The sequence below is a fragment of the Calonectris borealis genome, chromosome 16 (genome assembly GCF_964195595.1).
Source record: "Calonectris borealis chromosome 16, bCalBor7.hap1.2, whole genome shotgun sequence".
Taxonomy (NCBI): Eukaryota; Metazoa; Chordata; class Aves; order Procellariiformes; family Procellariidae; genus Calonectris; species Calonectris borealis.
The window spans coordinates 14,655,055-14,678,918 of record NC_134327.1 but is presented as its reverse complement, the minus strand read 5'-3'; the positions used below and the strand labels follow the sequence as shown (position 1 = coordinate 14,678,918).

At 55.1% G+C, this 23,864-nt stretch overlaps 1 protein-coding gene and 1 long non-coding RNA gene across 8 annotated transcripts in view; both read left to right on the top strand.

Annotated features, from left to right (window-relative positions):
* Positions 1–16,993, top strand: part of PEMT (phosphatidylethanolamine N-methyltransferase) — a 43,571-nt gene extending 26,578 nt beyond the window's left edge. For 6 of the 7 annotated variants that reach the window (XM_075165422.1, XM_075165423.1, XM_075165420.1 and 3 more), the window contains exons 4-8: positions 4,997–5,142; positions 9,475–9,586; positions 13,612–13,686; positions 14,462–14,522; positions 15,277–16,721. In XM_075165422.1, the coding sequence (XP_075021523.1) occupies positions 4,997–5,142; positions 9,475–9,586; positions 13,612–13,686; positions 14,462–14,516 (388 nt within the window). In that variant the 3' untranslated portion in view covers positions 14,517–14,522; positions 15,277–16,721. The other variant, XM_075165418.1, reaches the window with a different exon arrangement.
* The window catches only part of LOC142089230 (uncharacterized), a 142,625-nt gene that overhangs the window by 103,575 nt on the left and 15,186 nt on the right, over positions 1–23,864 (top strand). The window lies entirely within an intron of this gene.

Genomic DNA, 23,864 nt, shown 5'->3' with positions numbered 1-23,864 from the left:
GGTGCCCGGGGCTGTGATGCCTCCAGTGGGAGCGAGCCCCGCGGAGGCTGAGCAAGGGCAGCGCCTTTGGCAATGTGCTCGGTGGGTACCGCACTGCCGGCTGACGTGAAGTCCTGTGTTGATGCCACCCGCTGGGCATCGCCTCCTGCATGGACGGGCTTCTCGCTTGGAGCTGACGCTTCCAAGAAAATGAATCCGCCTTGGGACGGGATTTTGCACAGGGAAGGGGTTGTTTGTCATTGCCTGGCAGTGCCTCTCGCCTTTACGCTCAGTACTATTTCATTTTGTGAGCTAATACCGTGAACGAGCATGGTGTAAACGGTATCGATCCGAGAACCACGTGGCCTTTAGTGCAGAAGTGACCAAGTTCGATGATGGGAATCGAGCGTGGCCTGAAGGAGCCAATGTCCCCTCCGAGCCATGCTGCCAGCAAGCTCTGATGGCTGTCCAGGAAAAGCCCTAGGCAGCCAAGAGCATCTCATGTCCCCGCTGGCACGGCTGCCGGGCATCCGAATGAGGAAACCGGGCAGCTGAGATGCGAGGCGGGGGGAGAAGCTGCCACAGCCCCCAACTGACCTAAATAACATGCACACCGCCAGTGGCAGAAAAGCAAAGTCATTATTGGCAAAAGAAGCTGTGAAGATGATGACCGGGCTAACGATTGCCGGTGGTATCGGCAGGATGATTTTAGTACTGTTGGGGTTGCTTTTTTCAAATGAACAAGATCTTTTGTTGCAGTGTGTGCTGCTGGGCACCACTGGATGGTTTTATCCCCGTTGCCTCCTTTTGCCGAGAGGAACAAAACCTCAGGCGTGGGGGACGGACCGACGTGAGCGTGGCACCTTGCAGCGGCGGCTGCTGCCTCTGAAACCCTGGCCACCCGCACCACCGCTGCTTCCTCGCTGCCTGCCGGCCCCTGGCCCAATTCTGCCCCAATTGCATTCGCCAGCCCCAGTTTCCAGGCTGGTTTTTGGGATCAGGCAAAGAGAGCACTGCTGGGCTGCTCCCAGCAGCCACCCAGTTTGCTGGACAAGGTCTTTGCCCTCCTTTGTGGGAAAGGGATTACAAAATATGCTCACTGTGGGCCACCGAGAGAGGCCCAGAGACCTAAAAAGCTCAGCTGCTCTCTTAGTACGGTATTTCCAGGTTTGCTTCATGCTCCATGCGGCCTTTGGGGATGTATTTTGGGCTGCGGGTTTGATAAGTTTTCTGGTGTTGCAATCACCGTTCTCTGGCTGAATAAATCGGTGCCTGTTTGTGCAAACCTGGCCCCGTGTCCCCTCTGCGTCCCAGCGAGAGAACCTGCAGCCGATTTCCCTCGCTCCCACTTTCTTCCTGCGAGCCCACCCGCCTGACATCTCCGTCCCCGTGCTTTCAGTGCCATTTTCAGTGTTTTTCCTGTTCATGTGGTTTGTTATGGGGTAAACTAAAAGAGGGTAGATTCAGACTAGATCTAAGGAAGACATTTTTTATGATGAGGGTGGTAAAACCCTGGCACAGGTTGCCCAGAGAGGTGGTAGATGCCCCATCCCTGGAGACATTCCAGGTCAGGTTGGATGGGGCTCTGAGCAGCCTGATCTGGTTGAGGATGTCCCTGCCCATGGCAGGGGGTTGGACTAGGTGACCTTTAAAGGTCCCTTCCAAACCAAACCATTCTATGATTCCCACAAAGCAGTGGCACGTGCGCAGCAACAGCTGAGTGTCTGAGCAAGCACGTCTCTGTTTTGGGAAGGGTCCCTGCCTCAGCTTCCCCGTGCAAAACCCTGCGGCACGCTGTGGCAGCTGTGCAGCCTGACCGCAGCCGCTGCAGCTGCTTGCAGCTTGCCAGGAATTGGCCCGATCTGCCAATTTGGCCAGAGTGGAGCTGATGGATTTGGGTTTTTCTCCACTGGGATGGAGAATGGGTGCCTCTGGTATCATGCTTCATGCTGGTAAGCGTGGGGTGATATCAGGGGAAGCCCTGTTTTCCCAATTTTCATTTTCCAAATCTGGGACCACCTTCCAGGCTCCCCCCGATGGCAGACATCCTCATGATCACAGCCGGGTATGTGATTAAAGTAGGTCGCAGCCCACCCATCCCTCCTCTGCGCTGGTAAGAGGGATGCTCCTCACCATGGCAATCGCTCTGCTCGGCACATAAAGCATTTCCAGGTATTGGGACAAAGTGTGGCTTTAGTTGGTGTCCTCTTGGGTGCTGAGCTGGGCTGCTGCCTTGTCATGCAGCCAGAAATAAATGCTGTAACAAACATGACTCAGAGGCACATGGTGAAAGGGACGGGTTTCATGACAGATCGGCTGCATGACGAGCTCCCCTCGCAAGGGAGATGGCCACCACCTTGTCCTCCCCCTGCCAGGGAGGGTGAAACGCGGCGCGGTGAGGCTCCCCCGCCGCCGAGGAGCAGTCACGGATGCCGGAATAATTGACGACTCCGTGGTGCTTGTCAAGGCCCAGTATCATAAATGCTTAAAAGGTTTATTTACCAATTCTGAAAACTCCTGTGCGCATCATGTTTAATGCAAATAGAGAGTGTGTTGAGGAAGATATAAAACATTACTAGAGGGAAAGGCAGTCCATTATCTCCGTGCAAACACCTCCTTCTCTAGCTGTAAGCCAAACAGTAGGGGACCGAGCAAGACGTGCTGATGAGGGTAACTAATGCAGGCCTATCCAAGCATGAAAAGGAAGGATGGGATCATCTGGAGCAGGGGAGACAGCTTTGCCAAAACAAACCACGTCACATGCTGATTGTAAAACCTCGGAGCCTGATTCACAGTCAACCAGCTCATACTCTTGAAGCCACCTTTGTTGTTCTCCTGCTCCAAGGCCAAGACAGGTCACTAGCATAAGATAAGAGGAGCCTCAAGGATGTAAGATAGCATGAATCCAGTTTACCTGGAGCGAGAAGCAGCCTCCGAGCACTGTGCTCTAGCTGTACCTCTCTCTGCTTTCCCGTCTCTTTGCTGGGGGCTGGGATCCAGGCGGGGGCCAGCTCGGTGCTGCTTTCCCAGACCTGCCTCCCTAGGGATCAGCAGCAACATTTTTTGATTGCTGTGAGATCCCTTCCCGCTGCTGGTGCCCTGCGGAGAGGTCCTGGCCAGATGCAGAGTCAAACCCCCGACGCTGTGAAAAAGCGTTAGCGTCTTCCTCTGCGGGAGCAAAGAGCTCCAGAGCATCCCCGGGGATGTCGCATTGTGCTTTGAGAGCACGGCCAGGCCGGGATTGCTCATCGCGCATCCCCGCAGGGGGATTGTTTTCCTCCCAAATCCAGGCAGTGCTGGTAGCAGGGATGCAGATTTGGGCTTCCTCATAGGGAAGACTTGTGTCATTTCAAAAGAAATACCAGGGAAATGATGCAAAGGGTTGTGCAGCTGCTGCTGCTTCACGTTGCAGCCAGATTTGTGTGTTCCTATCGGTAATGATTTTAAGCTAAACCGACGTGAGCCTGGTGAGCGCGGGGAGGTGTGCTGGGCGCTGGAGGAGGGCCAGCCCCGGGGACGTGTGCCGGGGCCACGCTGTCCTTCCTCTGTGCTCCCTGGAAAAGGGAATTTCCCTGTAATTTCCAGCGGGGGGGGCAGAGTGTAAATCACCAAGATGCTGTGTTCTTGCTTACTTCTAAGCACATTACATTTATTGTGTTTTGTTTCCTTGCTCCAGTCCAAAGTGAAGATTAAATGGCTTGCTCTGGGGTCCTAAAAACTCCCCGACAGTAGAAAACGTAGTAGGAACGAGCTCCAAGGAAAACAAAAAATACCATCCAGTTCCCTAAACCATGGGGTTTAAATATCATCCTGGACTTTGCTTCGTGCATGTAGCTTGCCATCTGGTCTTTGAGCCTTCGAAAGGTGTGTTTCCAGCCGCTCGCCCATCAGCCGGGCAGGCAGGATTGTCTCTCTCAGCTTTCATTTGGGCAACAGAGAAAATCCAGGGATTTGCAGGGCTTGGGGAAGCTGGACATCGGGGGAAAAAAAACTATCCCAAGCCGGGATGTCACAGAAGCACTTTCCAGCCGAGGAGCCCGGGAGCGCGGGCAGGAGCAGCTCTCCTGGCCCGGCCCCGGCAGGCAGCGGTGGCCGGAGGCGCGGGGGAGCTATTATTCCACTTGAATTTCAGCCTCCAGGGTGCTCATTAAAAAAAGGCTCAAAGTTTCCTACCTCATGTGTCAACAACATGTGGAGAAAACACTGCGTACGGCTCTGCGGGTCTGTTATCTCCTCTCACTATTATTAATGGGCATTTTTTTTAATCACGGTGTTGTCTCCTTTGTAGTCATATGTTTGTATCGGAGCTATGTGAGATGCTGAGCCTGCCAAGCTCTGCTCCGGGCAAAGTTCAGGGAGCTGAAGGGAGGCGTCACAATTATTCCACTCACAAATGAGTATTTGGAAGGTCAGACCTGAAATGCCTGAGCAAGCCTGGAGCTGAGAAGCTGTGTTCGCACTTGAAAATGCGTCTCTCTAGTATTTTCCTTTCGCCATTCCAATCCTCCCCCTGACTGTCAGGCTTCAGCTGTGAATCACTCCTGAGCACGTGGCTAACACATGAACGCTGCAAAATATTTTGATGGAGAGGAACGGGGGTGGGAGCACGAGATAACCCAGCCGATTGTTCCCAACACTTCAAGTCCTGTGCCGAGGCATCGCAGCCTCCAGCATTTGCAAGGGCGTCTTTCCCAGAGCTCCCGGTCACGATGAAACCTGGGGTTTGGCGAGCAAGGCAAAGCTTTTGATATTGCAGTTCAGTGGGGTTGGTATTTCCAGCAGTGAGCAAGGGTTGCAAGTAGAAATAGCTGCTCCAGATCAAGCCCTGGCTGCTCAAAAGGCTTCGGCTCCTTGATTCTCCCAGTGGGAGGTTGAGTAGATCCAGGTGGAAAAAGGGACCCAGTGAAGGGTCCTCCTCAGCAGGATCCTCTCCCAAAGCTCCGCATCTCCCAGGGATAGGTGGATGATGTTAGTAATGAGTTGCTGCTTTTAACAGCCCTTGTTTTCTCTCCAACAGCTTCACAGAAGCCATGAAGAGCCAGCCAAAGCTGGAGGGCTTGGACTGCCACTGGGCCTATTACTCAGGCTTGGCCATCTTGGCTGTAGGGACCTTGTTTGTCATCTCCAGCTTCTTGGCACTGGGATTTACTGGGACGTTCCTAGGTAAGCACTAAAAATTCAACAGCTTAACCAGAAGGTGCATTTAATCCTTGCAGGGGTCTTTTGCTAGGGCAGAGTCCTGTAAGAATTTCCTCGTCCTTGCCTTCAGGGCTGTTAGATTTGGTCTTGGCTTTATGATACCAAAGCGTGATCTAACCATGCGGTTACCTCACACGAAGAAGATGGTGCAGTGGTTTTATATGGTGAGTCCCGTCACCTTCGGTATCAATCCTGAAATTTGGGAAAGCAGCTGATCATCTGACAGTCCAAATGCCCTCCAGAAAAGGGACCCCAAGTGCAGACCCCGCGAGCAGGTCGGCTCCGGCACAGGGGGTGCGAGCTGTCCGGCAGCCTTGCTCGGAGCCCTCACCTGCTCGACACACACGCCAAGGCAAGGTCTCGTTTGCTCTTCCCTCTGCAATAAACCCGTCGTTCGTTGACAGATTCGTTTATCTGCCGCTTTATGGCAGGAGGCATTTTCCACTGTGCCTGCTTTCACATTTAGAGAGTAATTCTATTAGCATTCTTGACTTTAAAAACATGCCAGTATGTGTGGAATTCATAAAAATAAAATAGAGACAGGAACAATAAATATCTAAGGAAAGGGGCAGCTCCCGCTGGCTGAAATAATCACAGCCCCAGCTTTGACACTGCATTTAGGCTGTGCTTTTGCAAGTGCTTTACAAACCAAATTCAATTAGCTCCTGCAGCGTCGCCAGGAAGAAGAGAGGGAGGTAATAAGCCTTCCTGATTTCAAGTGGAGTTGCAAAGAAATGTGTTGAGTTGGCCAAGATCCTGCCGCCAGTATAGAGCTCAGCGCTCCTGAATGTGTGCCCTCACCCTTCATCTGTGCAGCCCCGCTCCTGGCCCCGTGTTACACCCCGGTCCCCCAGCTACGGGGCACCAGCATCCTCCAAAATCACCTGCAGCCCCCAGGAGCGATGCTGTGCCTGTCCAGAGAGGCCAGGCACAGGAGTACCCACCAGCAAGAGCTGCTTGAATGCTCCTGAAGTTCAGCCAGGTCTGGGATTGTTTACGTAAAGCCTGATTCATCCGACCAGGAGGATCCACTGGACTTGAACCGCGGGGGAAAAGCAAACAAGTGAGTCAGGCTCAGCGTAAGTGGTGAGAGTGGCCCTGTCCCCCTCTGCTCCACACGGCCAGTGGCTCCCGTATCCCCCGGGGCAGGGAGGAAGCAGGCGTTAGGGGCCTGTATCAGGCACTTCTGCTCCATCCTTTCTGCCGGGAGAGGCTCTCCCTGCCGCCAGTGCAGCGGGCTGAGACTGCACGGCTCCAAGCCTTGCATCACGCAGCAGGGAGCGAGGCCAGCTCTCTCCGCTAGCAGGGGCACGACGGGCACCGGGGCAGAGCTGAGGGTGGGGAGATGCCAAGACCGTGTGCTGGTGCAGCCGGGCTGGCTCAGGACCTCTGTGCCACAGAGGCATGGCCCAGCTGGAGCCCCGCGGAGCATCCACCCTCGGACCGATAGCAGCTTCTCAGCGCCGCGCAAGCTCCCACGAGTCCAAGTCAGCAAACTCTTAATGGAGAATGCTGTTCAGCATGGTTTCTTACCCAGCCTTGGGGAGATGAGGGGTCTGGAGGTCTCCAAGGATCTCACATGGGACGTTCTCTTCCTCAGGACTCGCTTGGGACTGGTACTTCCAACTGGTCCTCCTGCATGCAGGGTTTAGTGAAGTGCTGGTGCTGCGGGAGGAGCAGGGTCCCCGGCGGTGATAGCTCTTCTGACTGCGGGTAGCACAGGGCTGCACTGCTTTGGCAGGAAGGGTGCATACAGCTTCTGCTCACAGTGGGTATCTGAGCTCAAGAGAAGTTTTGAGAGCGCCTCTGACACCCAAACGCTTCAAAAACTTACTGGAACAGCATTTGACCCTTCCCTTTTGGGTTTTCCTACATCAGTGAGGGCTGAACCAGGCAGGGCACAGATACCACATAGGGGCTGCCCATTAGATTCCTCTTTAACAGCACATTTAAACTTTGTCTCTTAAGTGTGGGCTAAATGGTGCGGCGAGAGCCGCATGAGTCACCCTTCTGCAACAAGCCGTTCTGTGCCACCCCGTCTCCCGCCCAGCAGCACCAGGATGCAGTGCCTGGATGTGGCCCCTCGCCCCGGCAGCCTTCTCCCCTGCAGAGCGATCCTCCCAGTGCCCTGACTCTGCACCGTGCCCTCGCAGGCATTCGGGCATCAGTTCAGCGCCGTCCGCTTCACCGTTTGCCCTACGAACACAGTAACGAGGGCTTGGCTTCCCAGAGGCCGAGGGCACCAAGAAGCGGCTCTGCCTGTCTGAGCCCATCTGTCTCGCACCCGAGCGCGGTTCCTTCCAGCGCTGACCAAGATTTCAAGTAAATCTGACTTGACCGAAGTCTGTTACTGGGCTATGGTAAAGCCGGCGGCTCTCCGGGGAGAAGCGGAGGTGGTGCTTCAGTCCGGGTTCAGCCCCAGGGCTGTGGGGGACCTTGCGGAGTGCATCAAATGGCTTTTTGCTGCTGCGATCCAAAGTGCAGTGAGATGGTTACGCTGACCTCCAGCAAAATATAACCCAAATTAGATGCCGAAGACGCCCAGCCTGGTAAGGAGCTGATTCCTGGGCTTAATGGAGGCACAGGAGATGCCCAGGCTGATGCTGTGCAAACCGATGCACGGTCCTTTCCCTTAGCACCTGCCTGAATATAAAAATATTGCAGGTCCTCTCTGGTGGTTACGTTCATTTAATTGTGTGGGTTTAGAGGCAGGGTTTACATCGGAAAAGCTTGTGTCCTGGGGGAGCTGCCTGCTCCCCCCAGCTCCTGTGTGCTCTTGCTTGCAGGGAGCCTGCCCGGAGGAGTCCTGCAGCCCCCCCGGTGCCGGGCTCGGAGAAGCCCCTGCCAGCCCCACGGACCCAGGGCTTTGTCAGCGCCGTTTGGGGAGTGAGGTGTTCAGCCCAAAGGCGAGGGCGGACAGGGTATAATGAAGCATTTTGACACATAAGAAAGCACAGAAATGGGCTGTGGCGGCGGGTGATGTGTTCTTTCTAGCAGAACAATCTCAGAGATGCATTGCCAAGTAACTGTGAGAACGTATAGTATGAATACCAGGCAATTATCTCACTTAGTGGCCTGTAGTTAAAGCCCAAAAGCATTGTCTAATTGGGCAGGCGCTGTTTATCCTTCGAAATAAATGTTTTTGCACCATGTGAGGTCAAAGAAATTACACTACGATCCAGGTAATAATAATAACCTTGAATAGTTTGCACTCCTGTAATGCCTTTTATCTGGATTTCCGAGCACTTTCTCACCATACATTAATCCTCACCACCCTCTGTGCTATAAGAAAGACTGATATTACGATCGGTGCACAATAGCACCGGGAGGGATGGAGGAGACTTGCCCAAGGTCAGGGAACGGGCTGGCAGCAGAGCTGGGAACACGACCCAGGGCTGTGGCAGCTCCCGGAGCTGATGGACCGGCACTGCTCCTCGCTGATTGATGCTGCGTCTTGCACAGTGGACACGGAGCAAAATCCTTGCTGGGCTTCATGGTCTCGCAAGTAAGACCAGCAGAAATCAGAGCTCGGCATCCCGGCCCTTTTCCCCCCCCACCCACCCCACCGAAATGCCGCTCACAAGCTGCACAACATCTCCTTGCTTGTCATTTTTTTTTCCAGGCTCCTTTCAGGAGGGTGGAAGGATTACTCCAAGGTGGATAGGAAGCTGGTTGGATGCTGACAGTTCTGAAAGCTTTCCTCATTACAGATGACAATCACCTATTATCATCATCATCATGATGCCGATAATTGAGTGTTTTGTAGGCAGAGGTGCTATTTTCTGAAATTCTGAGAAAATCTCTGAACTATGAGATAAGGGTGACACTGAATGAGGGCATTTGGTGGTGGCGGTCGTGATTATAACATCTTGAAACACCATTACAGTGCACTGGGCTTATTTCCCCATTAGATGGATTTGATCCCATGCACTTGCTTCCTCATCAAGTGGCATCAGATGGGCAGTTTTCAAATGAGAAAGCCAGAATCAGCCAGTTCGGACCTGGAGAGCCGCCTCCCGATGAGGGACATGGCTGTGTAGCCTCATCGCAATGCACAAACCTTCCTCCTGGGCAAAGAGCCATTCCAGAAAAAGCTGATAGACACAGAGTAAACAGCCAACCTATTTGTTGGTGTTTTCTCAGCATGGAAGTCAGCAGCGAAACCCCTCGTTCGCCTTCGCTCTGCATCCCTGGCAGGGATGCCCCATGGCACAGGGAGGGTATCGGCATCCCAAAGTCTCCCGCGACTCCCAGTTTCACGGAGCCTAACCAGAAACCCTCTTGTTTGCTCTGCAGGTGATTATTTCGGCATCCTGATGGAGGCAAAAGTGACCAGCTTCCCCTTCAGCGTCTTGGATAATCCCATGTACTGGGGCAGCACAGCCGTCTACCTGGGCTGGTCCCTCATGTGAGTACGTGCCCCGGCAAACAGCACCAGTTGTAGGGCAAGTGTGGGGTCTGCAGGGCGTGAGGTACCTTGGTGGGGTAAAGAAACTCTTGGTGAAGGCAGTCAGCAAAAACATGGCAGGGAAAGTGCAACATGCCCTGACTTCTCGCTTCCTGACTATTTTTGTGCGTGCAAAATCTTCTGCTGTCATAAAAGACTTGCAGCATTAATTGTAGAAAAATAAATAACGGCCAAGTGCTGGGGAGAGGAAGCATCAGCAAATGCTCTGCAGCTCTGCAGCAGTCCTTGGCAGGCTTTGCACGTGGAAAAATCAACAGTCAGGGCCGAATTCATGTTGGGTGTCACTCGGCAGGGGCAGGGCACTGATACCGGGGATCAGTGTGACCCTGTAATTACCTCTGAAAAAAGCAAAACAAGCCAACACACCCTTTCCCCCATTGCTCGGTGATAACACTTCCGAAACGCTCCTCATGTGATACAACACGGCTTAATAGCCTGCTTACGGGAAAATTAATAGGCTGTAATTTAGCAGCAAATGAGCAATATATCCTATTCTGTGTAACAAGTTTTATGTGGTTTTCATTTAATATCACATTTTATTTATTTGCCCAGGAGAAAAAACCCTGGCTGTGTTACATCGGGAGCCCGTAGAGCGTTGCAGGCCTTTATCACTAGATATTTTGCAGTGGTGCTCCTGAGCGTGACCACCTCTCTTCTACTTCGGTGGAAAAAAGGAAGTGCTTTGCCACTTTCTGGTCACCTTTTCAGCCACGTGTGTAGCGCTTTCTGGCCCCTGATAATAAGTAAAGCTGATGGTTTCTCTCCTGTCTCCACTGAGCCTTGCTGCTGTTCGTTCTGCACTTGAAATCCGCCCGGGTGCCGTCGGGGCTGGCTGCACGAGGCCGTTTGCCCTCCTGGCAGACCCAGGGCACTGGTTTGGGTCCAAACCCTGGGAAATGGTGCACAAGAGCTGGGACTCGCTCGCTGCTGGGGCTATGGCAGTGCCAGCCAGGAGAGCCAGCCGCGGGGTCGGCAGCAGCGCGATGGCAGCGTGGATATTGCTGTGGGGAATGGGGCAGAGCTGGGGCAGGATGAGCCCCCCCGTATCGCACCACGGCCAGGGAGCGACTGGCACCACCACCCCCACAACAGCACAAAATGAGGAATTTGACCGGGAGGAATTATAAGGAGATTTTTATTTGTTTAAGATCGGCATCAAACTATTTCCTGGAACCTTTGCAGAACCAGTGAACCCTCCTGAGCTGTTTCTGTCGCAGAAATCCCTTCTTCACCCCCGCGAGAGAGCAACCTCGCAGCGGGTGCCCGTTGCTTGGTGTTCCACTGCAATCCTGGGCAAAAGCAGCTCAAAACAGCTCGAGACAACAGTGTGATTGCTCCTTTTTCTCATTAAAAGGCTGCCACCATAAAGGACAGTGAGGCATGACAAATAATGGCTGTTAACAAATTGCTGGAGCTGTGCGAAGTGGCACCAGAACACCGCCCGCCTGCCCTGGGGAAGCTCTGCACAACCCTTCATGCGGTGGTTTTGACTGTTTCTCTTCCCTGGGATCTCAGCTTGGGTTGCTGAGGTTTTTGGGGGGTCCCAGGTCTCTTCTGAGGTCCCAGGGCTTTCAGATGATGTTAGGTGTCTGCTCTCAGAGGCCAGAGCTAATGTCCTGGCTCCGTGGCAGAGGGAGGAATGCTGGAGGAACGTGTTTGCCATCTGGTTTTGAACAGACCTAAAACGTAGAGCATATTTGTCCTCCCTCGGTGATATATCACGCTCCATATCATGGCATCAGAGCCCAAAGGATTGATTCAGACAGCACCAGACAGCCTGCCTTCCGACTCCAGTTCAACCTTAAAAGCATCGCGTGGGGCGAGAGCCGCTGTTTTCTCCCTTGCAGGATATTACAGCTATCCCCAGCTTGACTAACGGCAGCCAAATACACGGGAGAAGGCACCTCCGCCCATCACCATGAAAACAGGAGCTTCAAGAGGAAAGGGCAAAGCGGGTATCCCACGTCCAAAACCCGGGACCAGCGAGGCCGGCGGGGAAGGATGCGAACCCACACTATTGCTCTTGCAAACAACCCGCAGCCACGGGGAGCTGCAGCAAGGCTTGGGGACGGACAGACTTCCTACTCCAAAAAAGTCCTATCGAGACCACGAAACCATCCTGGCTGACTCTTTGTCAACCCTGCAACAACACAAGCTGTTGCCCAATAAGTAGGTCGAGCTCGTAAGAGGAGAGAGAAACAACTCGCCCCGATGCTTCTCATCGCCCGCGTCCAGCAGCCTCGTTTCTCCCGAAAGACAAATGGAGCATTAGCGGTTTGGGGACAGCTTTGTGTATCTTTGGTAGGGAGGTGTTTTAACTCATGGCAACAGGCTGTGTAAATCAGAGCTGGAGCCGCAGCCAAATGATGCAATTAGAGGTCTTGCTGTCAACAAACAATCATGCAAATTTGTTCTCTCTGATAGGAATTAAGGAGGAGACATGACTAAGCATGTAATAGCAGGGGGTTGGGAGAGGAAGAAGTTGCCTGATGCTTCCTAATGAGGGAAAAAGTTATTGCAAAATGGAAATAGTGAAAAGGTGAAGATTTGTCTGCGTCTCTCCAGGAACTGATGTGGCCAGGCAGACCTGACAGCAGATCCAGTACGAGGTTTAGGTAGTTTAGTCTCTCTGAAGGCGTGTTTTCCCGACAGGACTAGTCCCCTTGCACAAGGCTTGCAGGATGTTTATCCTCACCGAGGACCAGCTAAGTACTTTTTTTTGCTGACAGCCAGCTCTTGTCCCCCTCAGAGCTGAGCTGCGACCAGCAATTAAAGGCAATCAGCAGTGTGCTAATTAAGGGCAACACTTGCAGCCATCAACTGGAGGTGTAGGATGCAGAAAGGGTGTTTTGGGGGGGGCTGGTGCCTGCGGTGAGGCAGACGCAGCCGCGCTCCTCGCTGGGGAGATGGGGCCGGGTCCTCGTGGGTGCTGGGTTAGCAAGCAGGAGATGGCTGCTGGTGTCGTCGCTCTCACCCCGGGGAATTTGCACACTATGGGATGGTCTCAGCACCTGGTTTGGGGACTGTAACCCGCCCGCTGAAATCCTGGTGCCTTAGCAAAGCCCCCGCTGCCTTCGCTGGCGTCTGCCTCAGACGCTTTCAGGCCAAGCATCAAAGACATGGCCCCACGTGGGTGGTGCAGGTTTGCTGCCGGCGTTGACATCTCTCTTTAGAGCAGGAGGTGATGGGGATTTTTTGATTCCGATTCTTTGGCCTCGGTGCTAAAAGGAACAGCCGCTCCCGTCGCATCCGCAGCCCTCGAGCACCTCTGCCCGTAACCAGACGGTGCGGTGGGTGGCATCGGTCCCCCGCGTTGTGCCTGGTGACATCTTGCTGAAGGACACCGTTCAGCTGGGCCTTGGGAGGTGATAGGACGTGTTCCTAAAACATCTTGAAATGGGTTTAAATGTGAACCGAGCCCACAGCACCCCACGCACCCAGCCCCGCACGCTGGGTCCCAGCACCCTTCACGGGACAGACGTGGACCTTTCCATCCCTTTCCATCCCCTGCGATGGCTCGGCCGCCGTGTCGATGTATACGGTACCATACGCTGCTCCGTCTGCCAGGTGTCTCCTGCACCCTGGGTGGCGCGTCTTTCCGTGCACATCAGGCATTTCCCTTATAGCGCTGGCTCGGAGCCACAGCCGTACGTAAGCAGCTGCTCAGCTATTAAACAGCCTTATAATCTCAGGATTTAGCATCAAAGCAGAAGCTCTTTTAGCAGAGACGTGCAGGGATCAGACTTAAAAGAAGTCGCCAAAGTAGGCTGGGGAAGAGTCTTTGCCAAGTAACATCTGTCTAAGACAGTTAACATTAAGTACAAAAAAAAAAACCCCTTTTGTTCGCTTCTGTTTAATGAGCGAGAGAGTGCTCTCATGGAGGCCAGCAACTCATTTCACTTTCTAAACCAGGTCTTGCATAAGCCCACGTACTTACCTGATCTTTTCCTTCTCTTTCAAAACAGGCATGCAAGCCCAGCTGGCCTTTTGCTGACAGCTGTAGTGGCAATTTCCTACACAATCGCCGTGCTGTATGAGGGGTGAGTAGCTTTGCAAAACCCGAGAGCTTCTAATTATTTCTACCAGCTTTAACTCCTGAGGTTTTGGGGAACTACAGAAGCAGAGATGTTTTTTCCAATTAATTCAGCGGGGAAGAAGGAAAACAGAGGATTGTTTTTCAATTGTTTTGATAATGGGCAGATTCCTCTCTGAAACTATTTGCTGAGTTCTAGGAACATTTATGCATTTGTTTATTTTTATCAAAATGAGATCTTTTTTTCTTTCGGGTGCCTGATTCTGTCTATACAAGAACAATAAGGAAGGCAGCGAGAGGACTTACTGTGTCATCTGAAAAGACCCTGCAAGAAGAGCTTGCATTTTGTAGTTCCTTGAATGGGCTGCTCTGATATCAGCCCGGCAGCCCAGGACAGAGCAGCCCAGAATTATTCCCAGAAGCAGCGGTTGTGCTTCAGCAGTGAAAAGTCTTTGGTGTTTGCAAGGGAGGAGGAGATGCAAAGAGAGCCGGGGCTGGTCTGCATGCAGGGGGAGTCCAGGCGTGGGCTGAGCCTTGTCCCGCTCAGTGCAGGGATGGTCCCGGGTAGGAGCAGCTTGGAGCCACTCGCGGTCCAGAGAGACCGAGCCGAGGATTGCCGTGGCACAGGAATAGTTGGGGTGTGCCAACCCATGAAGGGCAGAGTTTCTGGACCCAAAGGAGAGCACACAGTAGTCTTGATTTTATTTTCTTCCCCCATTCTTTTGCCCCTCTCTTGTCTCTCTGCCCTCTCTCCCCCCAAATTCCCATCCTCCCAACCACAGGCCTTTCACGGAGGAAATATATCGGCAGAAACAGAAGGGAGCAAAGAACAAGTAGCAACAGGTATGTTTGCTGATCGGTGTTTCAGCGAGAGGGGCTGCTTTGCCAGGCTCCCCCACCTACGAGCGCGTTAGATGGGGACGGGAGCACCACCCGCCCTCCCAGCGCGCCCCTGCCCAGCCCTGCCCTCCCCGGCCCCTCCAGAGCCCTTCCTGCCCTTCTCAAGGGATTTGAGCTTCAAACCTCCGCAAAAACCCAGGCGGGAAGGCTTTACGCAGCGGCGGTTGTGTCCGCCTCTTGGCACCCAACCAGCAACCCCTGAATTGTTTTGATTATATACTTGAGAGTCAGCGCGAGGGAAAATTGCTGGGGAGCTTTGAGGCTCCAGGCTTAGTCTAAATCAGGCAGAAAAAAGCAGCTATTGGCCATGGCAGGTGCTCCGGCGAGCGGCAGAGATGGTGCGAGAGGGCGTGCATGCCCGACCACCCCGCAAGGACATCGGGCACCCCTCTTCCAGGCTGCTCCGTACCCGAGCCAGGAGCATTTCTGCACATGGGCTTGCACCGGCTCACCCCAGAAACTCAACCCGGGCTTGCTTTTTGGGGCCAAAGGTTTCTGCAAAAGCATAAGTTCCTGCCCAGGCTCCTTTCCCTGGGGTTAAATGCCTCCCTGGAAGCCCCCGGTGCAGTTGGAGAGGCTGGACAAGCAGACGACACTGCTGAGGTTTTGGCACCCAGTAGCCTCTGCCCCAGCAAAGACGCTGTAGCACCGGTGAGGTCCCTAACAGACTCTTGTCTCTTTGCCTTTTGCAAAGCAGTCTCGGATACCTCGGCACAGCGTGCCTCTCCGGTCCCCACGCTGTCTGACTTGCCCATATTCCTACTGAGATGTATCCTACTAATTAGCCCAGCAACCCTTAATGAGCCAACTGAGTACCCCGCAGTATTGGAAATGGTCAGAGGAACAACCTGAGCACGGCGGCACCTCCTCGCTGCAGCCCGCGGGAGCTGCAGGTCCCTGTCCCCAGGTCCTTGTCCCCATTGCCGGGTCACTGTGGCTCCTGCCACGAAGGTGATGCTGTCCCGGGAGCCGCATGGCGCCGGACCTCCCGACCTCTCCTCCCGCACCGATTATTGGAGATCTGCAGGGGAAAAAGCAACCCAGCTCCAGCCCCGGACTGGAGGGCGAGCAGAGCAACGATGGAGAGATCGGGGGGCTTTTGTAAGCGAGCTCTGAGCACGGGGAAGCACCGGCTCCAGCTGATGCTGAAGATCATCTGAAGATGCTGCCGAAGAGCCATGGGAAGCAAACAAAAGCTCGGGAGAAACCACGGAGAGGGCTCGGGAACCCCTGGGGCATTCAAACACGGCTGGGGATGGAAGAGGGGAAACTGCTGCAAACTCAACAACAACAAAACCTGCTGCAAAGCCAGCAACAAACCTCATCTTTTCCAGGAGAGGGAAACCTCCCCGTCCAGAGCTGCGGTTTCCCACCTGTGCAGAGCCCTGTAGCATCTCCGCAGTATTTGCAAAGGCTCCGAGAAAGGTGACTGAAAAGCACAGTTATGAATGTACGACCTAAACCACTGCCCAAGGGGGATGGAGGGGTGGCAGCCATCCTGTGAGGAAGCCCCAGCATGGAGAAGACCAAGGGGAAGAGTCAATCCCCATCCGCACCCTGCAGAGATATCATCCCTGGCCGTGTCGGTGCCCCGGCCCCGTCCACCCCCACCCAGCCCCTCCTTTTCCCCAGGGGCCACGTGAGGGTCCTGCCTGCCTTCCCCACCACCCAGTGCCTTCCAGCTATTTTTCACTGCCTTGCAGGGGCGGTGGGTGGGAGGGAGGGAAGGGGCTGCTTCTATCTTCTGCCCCTCCACCCCTGCCACCAGCCTCGGCGAGTCCCAAAGAGCCCGGTGCTGGATCCTGCCCTGAATGGGAAGCTCCCAGGGGTGATGCTCCAGGCCGAGGCTCAGTGTTTACAGATTCCCAGAACAGTTTGAGAAATAAGCTGTAAATGACCAAAAAAAAGCAGTGTAAAGTCCCCAGCAGCGGTGCTGGAGAAGGGAGCTGCGCTGCTGCCGGCTCCCACGCAGGCACCGGGATGCGGTGCCACGTCTCAGCCTCGCGTCGTCCCCTCCGCAGAGGGTCCTCCCTTTTCTCAGTGTCACCTCCGTGAAACGGTCCGATTTCCTTTTGCTTTTGCATGTTGTAATTCACCCTTCGGGCATTGCTCAGCAGGAATTAAAAGTGTTGGTTTCTTTTCCGTCCAGTTTCCTCCGTTTCCTTCGGCCGGGCTCACGGACACCGTGTTTATGTTTCACCGCTTCAGAACCATTACACGAGGATTTTTTTTATCGCCATCTCAACAACCTTCCTCTTAAAGACTTGGGCATAGTATTTTATTTTTAGATAAGTTTCCACATCCCCTTCATAGTTAATGTTTATAGACAGAGGCTAAACCAGCCCCGTACCCATAGCAACCAGCAAGGAGAGGATACGTTGCATTATTCAGACAATTTATGTCAGAGTTGCCAGTCCTGGCTCAAAGTCTCTGATGTAAATAAATTCAGATTTGTTGATAGGTGAAATCAGTATTTACCGAAGAGACACGTGCTTGTTCGGGAAGGATTACTCTTAACGAGAACACAGCGAGGGCTGTATTCGTGCCATCTCATTCCCAGTCTGGGGACCATGTACGCCTTTCCCTGTCCCTGCTGCCAAGGGGACCCCAGTTGTACCATTCCCATCCCCAGCCAGGATCAGCCCCCCCAGGATCAGTCACCATAAACCCCGGTGACGGACCTGCTTCCCTCCCGTGCCCACAGCATCCCAAAAGCCGGGACCGGCTGCGTGGGATCCTTCCCCCTTGATCCGCCATTTCAAACCCACCACTTCCCAGCCGCTCCGTGTCGGCTTTGCATTGCACAAGGGTTTTTCTGGGACTATGCCAGATATATCCCCATTTTTAGGAGCTCTTTCCGCAGCAGCCAGCGTGGATTAATGCGTCGCTGCGTTTATAGAACGGGTTCTGGCTGCCGTAAAGCCGGAGGTTGACATTTTAGAGGCGTCTGCTCTGTTCCCTAAGGCAGAACCGAGGAGCTGGAAGGTGCCGTGCCGCTCACCGGGGCTGCGGGGAGGAAAACACAGAGAGACCATTATTTATCTTGTTTAATATTATTTAACAGTGAGGGACTAAGGGACTCTCCCTCCCCAGTTTTAAGGGAAAAAATTGATTCCTCTCCAATTACCTAATATTTCTAAGAATTTGAGATTACAGAGGGTGGGGATGAAACCTTCGGGCTGAGCACGAAGCAGTGGTGGTGTCGGAGCTATTTCCCCCCTTCCCGTCCCCAGGGCCAGCGCCTGGCTGCGGCTGGGCCGTATCCTGCATTGATGCAGGGAGGGACCCCACAGCCTCCAGGTCGGGACGTGAGACTCCTGCTGCTTCCAAAGGAGAGACCTGCACCCTCGGACCCCCAGGACCAGCCGGTGCGGACCCGGCGCTGTGCCGGCACGGACGGGTGCATCCCTCCGGCTTTTGGGGAGGAATCGAACACCAAGTGGGGTCCCTGGAAGTGTGGTCCTGGGTCTGTTTTCATAACTTCATGGCTTGAAAATCCGCTGTGGGGCTTGCTGGGCTCATTGAGCTTGGCAGGGGGTTTGTTTGCAGCCTTGGGAAACGCCGGACGTGTTTGCTGATGCCGCAGATAACGCCTGCCTGGATGTTCAGGACATTTCTCCAGAGCAAATACCGGGAAAAGGAGAAACTAGTTAAATCACAACTCCTGCCTGGCCGGGACGGCCGGGTCAGCAGGTCCATCGCCCCGCGCTGCCTCGGGTCACCCCGTCCCACCGCGCAGCCCCCGGCAGCGGCTCTGCCCACTCGCGCTCCACCCGGGCTTTCCCCGCGTGGCCGTTTGCGTGGCTCCCCCGCACGGGTCTCCCCTCCCTGAAACTCCGTATGATTTTTTTAGGGGGGGAGTGGGGGGATCACCCATACAAACCCAAACGGCCCCAGCGATGGGCACGCGGTTCAGGGCCAGCTCCACGCTTGCGGGATGCTTCATCCAGGGACGCTTTGGGCTGCAGGTAGAGGCCGCATCCTGCGGTCCTTTCCCTGAAGGCAATGGGATGGCGAGGACATCCAGAACCGGGGACGCGTCCCCGAGGGCCCTGCCCTCCCTTGTCACCACCCGTAACCCCGCGCCTGCGTTTGCTTTCGCCCAGCGAAGCTGCCCTGCCTTCACCCGGGGGAGGGACGGCCACTGGCCCTTACCTGGCAAACAAACGCGATGAGCCAGGAACGGGGAATAAACACACGGTGCACAAGGCAGCGCATGTCGCATCGCGGAGCGATGGAGAAGTCATGATTCCCAGCGGGAATCCTGCCGGGCCCGGCTTGCTGAGTCTGCACTTTTGCTATTCGGGAAGATGGAGGGAAATGGAGGGGCTCGGGGCTCTGGTAGCGGCTCCCGCACCCGTCCCGACGCCGAGGTTGAACCTCGGCACGGCCGTTGGGTGGGCGGGGGAGGCAGGCCGGTCTGCCAGCGACTGGGATTTGATGCAAAAGCAAAGATGAGCTTTGAGTGCAGGCGGTACGGGGGCTTTCCGGGGCGGTTTGGGCACTGACTGCTTCATCGGGGACCCCTTCACCCAGAGAAAGCAGACGGGGGACACGGCAGGACTTCTCTTTACAGGGGAATAAACCAGTGTCCGCTATCCCCGCTGCGTAGGACAAGCAGTCTGGGCTTTAAATGGTCACGAAGAAACGCAATGGGAAGAACGCCGTGCCTGCCATTCCCCCGTCCTTCGCATCACCCCTGCCAGGGACAGCACGGAGACGCCGTCCATCCCGCCCCGGCCCACCTCTGCCCTCCACCCCGCGGGCCCTTACGCGCGGAGCTCCCACCATGTGCCAGAGGACAAGTTACGAGCCTGTTTTCTTTAATTTGCGGACTAAAAAGCCGCCCCGGGACAGCCCGGTGAGCTGGCCATGCTGCGCCGCATCCTCCTTGGATCTTATTTCAAAAAAAAAAATCATAGGAATGTGCTGCTTTTTCCACGTTGCGTTTTCTTCGGAGGGGAACTGTTTACCCGGCGCAGCTCCTTTCTGAATCGGGCTCGCGGGAGGGAGGCAGAGCAGCCAGAGCCCCCCGGGAAGGCGATGTCAGGGCCAGGCTCTGCCTGCGGTTCTGCTTTGCTGCTGCACCAGGGCTGAGCATTTGCAGGAGCCTTGAGGGTCCTCGATTTGGGCTCCGGCACCGAGCGGGGCTCAGCCCTCGCCCAGCTCAACCCCCCCCCCAACCCCAACGCCTCAAACCCTGCGCTGGCCTCAGCCCCCTCCGGACCCCCCGGCCAAAGCAGCGGGGGCAGATGTGGGACCTGGACACGAAACACCTCCACGCTCTGAGCCCTCAGCACCGGCTGCGCATCCCTCTGCCAGCTCCAGCCCCTCCAGCCCTGCCTCCTCTTGGGCTTTTATTTTTGTCCTATAGCCCCGGCAGCCGTCGCTATTTCCATGGGAACCCTCCTGAAATCTGTAGCAACGCGTCCGCCAGGGTCACCGAGCCTCCCTCTCCCCCATGCCCTATATTCCAAGCCCAGTCGCTGCCCATCTTCGGTTACAGGTGACATTTCTCTCTAATCCCAGGGAGGCTGCCGCTCTTCGGAAGGGAGCAGAAGGTGCCAGAGTTTGGGGACATGTCCAGGACATGCAAACACCTTTGTCCACGCCAGATGCTGATGCCTCTGAGCAAATCACGGGCAAGAGGATGGCATGAGATGGGATGGAAACCGGGAGCAGAGGATTCCCAGGGTGCCTCTGCCTCGGGGAACCCCAGGTCTGCTCTGTACGGAGCTCTTGACCCAGCTGTGCCGCATGGTTATCGACGATGAGTTAATGTCACCTCGGTGCACTCGGAGGGGAGATGTTTCCATGGCGGGACAGTGGGAGCACCACCCCCGGGGCAGCCGGGCTGCAAAGCCAAGCCCCCTGCGGAGTGGTGCCACCAAAACCTCAGCTCTCGCCTTGTGCTCGGCCGTCCGACGCATGTTTGAGCTGCCGGTAAGGAAAACAGCCGCACCGAGCGACCCGCTGGAGCGTGCCGCTTCCCCGGCTTTGCACCGCGATACGGGCATTCAGCCCCTGCCGTGGGTTTTTGGCAAGTTTATCGCAGCAAGCACACACCAAAGATGGGAGAAGGGGAGCAGATGCAGAAAGTCCGGAGAGCACGGCACGGCACAAGCCTGCTCCGGGAGCTGCATCGTGCCGGGTGCAGGGATGGAGTCTCCAAGGGAGTTCTTGCTGCCCCTTGCCTGGATGACTCAAGGAATTGGGGATTTGAGATATGTCTCAGGCTTTCAAATTCTCTCTTAATCAAATGCCAAATGCTAAAAGGAATCAAGAGACATGAAAAGTGTTGCTAAAGAAGTAGGGGGTGGGGGAAGGAAATAAATAAACCCACCCCCTGGTCCCCAGCAACAGAGCAGCCCGCTTCTGCATCATATCTCATCTGGGAAAAATTATATGTTGTGAATTACGTGCTTCTTTTGAAAAGCCTTAAAGGAGATTTAATAAAATGAGACAAGCTAATAATATAGGGAATGAATAGCAACCCTGGATGCTGCATCTTGATTTAATCAGATGCTTTTCCCCAGGAGGACGAGCAAGAGCTATAGCTAAAGCCTCCCTTCCCTTCCCTACCCAGCTGCTCCCCTCTTCCTTCGGCCCCTCACTCCTTCTCCCATCCCAGGGGAGCAGCCAGGGCAGGATTTGGGGTTCCCACTGGGAAACACACAGCCCACGCTGGTTATTTGTGAGCGGGCTAACGAGCAGCACACCGGGGTGCTGTACACCAAACAGGGAGGGGGTTTCTGTCTGAAGAACAGAGAAAAGCAGGAATTTGGGAGCCAGGAAAGCCGGGCTGGGGAGAGGGCTTGGCTCCGTGTGCGTCCTCGCCAAGCCCTGGTCCGGAGCCAGGGAATGCCGCGTGCTGCTGCGCAGGGGACAAGCCCTTGGTGGGACGTGTCGGATGTGCTCCTCTCCATGGCCCGGGAGAGGCCGCGGGGTCTGCGTGTGCCAGGGCTGTTCCAGTCTTGGCTTTTTCACCGCTCGGACCCGTAGGACCCAGCCGTGAGCCGAGGCCGGCTCGACCCCGGGGGTGACAATACTTCCCAGCTCCGCAGCATGCTCAGAAATCAAAATCATGTTCTGATGTAATTGTTCTTTTCCGAGTATCCCCCCACTCGCCTGTCCCTGGGCCGGGCGGCACGATGCACGCTCCTGCCTCCTGGTACATTTTGCTTCCCACATTTTTACAGAGGCTGGTGCTGCTGCGAGCTCTTATTTTGCTGCTTGCACAGTTCGTCCAAGCCAGACCCTGGGGAGCCGCATGTTCTGTCGCTGGGATGTTTGTGTGACTTTCGTGGAATTTCCTTTTCTCAGCCACTTGCTCACAGCCGCCGGGCAGGTTTTGCTCATTGGCAGGTGGCTGGTAAACCCGGGAGAGTGCAAATAGGGAGAGAAATAGCAAGAAACCGGGGAATGATCTGTGCTGAAGATGTTCGATTCCATTAAAGGTGTCTGCGGTCGCTGGGTTTCAGAGCAGCCTGCCTGAGGCTCTTGCTGTACCCAGCAGCTGCGTGAGGGAGCAAAAAGCCTGTATCCTCCAAAAGCGGGTGAGGAGCAAAACACCCCGCAAACAGCAGGGTCAAACTCTGCGCAGGCGGTATGGCAGCCGCGGGGAAAAAATGCTATTTTATCTGCTCCTGCTTAAGACTTGGGCTATTTGCAGTCAGGTCAGAAATAGGTGGTGATTTTTAACAGAGTCATAACTGTGGGAAGGCTTTGCCTCGCAGCAAGGTGGATCCTTTATCATCCATCACTGGCAGCCGGCTCGCAGCAAATGTGCTCTGCTTCCACCAGGAGACGAGTTTCTAATGATCTTGGGGGGACTCAGCCTAATGCCTCGTAATGCTCCTGTCCTTAGGCTCTGCGTGACTCTGCGGGGAGCCGGGCTCTGCGATAGCACAGGCAGCGCCCTCGTCCTCGCCCCGGGAGCTCCTGCAGCCATCAGCTCTCCTCCGCCTGCCCAGGATCCCTGCCCTTGCTGCCGGGGGGTCCCTGGCAGGGTGGCTCCGGTCGCACCCCGCACCCCTGAGCTGAGTCCACGGGATCCTGGCGGCACATCTGCCTCGTGGTGTGCTCTGCCTTTGCTGTCGCCGAAGAGCCTTTTGGAGGGAGCAAATGGATTTTCCATTGCTGAAGCCTGTTAACCTAAGAGTAGGCTTCGAGCAGCCTATTTTTACCCATTCCTGGCACTATTAATAGTTGTACGGTTAACAATAAACGCCAATCGAGATATTCGATTTGTCTGTCCCCCAGAGGTTGGCGCTTCCTATTCCGCCTGTTGTTTTCCATCAACCGCTTCAATTAAATGATCTTTTTGTTGTTTTGGGGTGATACATTTGTGCTCCATAGTCGGCTATTAAACCTCTCCGCTGTCTCGCACGCAGATCAATAAACATGGGAAACTGTCCCACTTTCTCTCCCCGAAGTGTCCTTGTGCCTCTGCTGCCGGGCAGGATGTTTCCCTGCAGGCAGGGATGGGGCTGCAAGGGGCTGTTCAAACCGCTGCTCCCTTCCACCCCACAGACGACTGCAATTCCCCCGTAAACCTTCGGACAGTGTTTAAGTTAACGTCCAAGTGTGAGACCACACTCGGGGGAGATGAAAAGCTCAGCAGCATCCGTTTCCCAAGCGCTCCACAAATTTCTGTGTTCTAGCTGTCCCTGAGGTCCCTCTCAGTGTTGTAGGTGAGGCTTCTGCTATGCCGAACCTTATTTAAACATCACCTTCGCTAAGGTTTTTTTTCTAATAGATCCTCACAGGTGTTTTTAGATTCAAACTTTCTCATCAGCCTGATGTGAAAGAGGAGCTTGGTTTTTCCTGGGCCTCGTCTCTCACTCATTGGTGGCACAGAGGTCCCTCGGCACAGCAGCACTCCCATTTCCCCAAGGACTATTGCCCCGGTGCTGCTGTCTCGGGAAGGTGCTGGATCAGTCAGTCACGCCGCAGCCCTGCCGTGTCCGGGGCCCGGGGGGCTGCCTGGGCTGGCCCTTGCGTCCAGCTCCAGTAAGACCCAGCAACTCAGCACCTGACAAGATCAGGCCTCCGATACGAAGCAGCACCAAGCACCCTGCCCGCCCCGGGAGCAACCCTGCTGCCTGCACTGCGCCTGCATCCCTGTGAGCATCCTTCCTCCTCCTCCTCCTCCTGGCAGCCCCCCCAACGGCCCCACAGGGGCTGCAGGGCCATGCGGCTCATGCCCTCAAGCCGAGCTTCCCCAGCCCTGCCCAGGGCATTACGGCGGGTGCCTTGCCCGCGCTGCCCGCGCTGCCCGCGCTG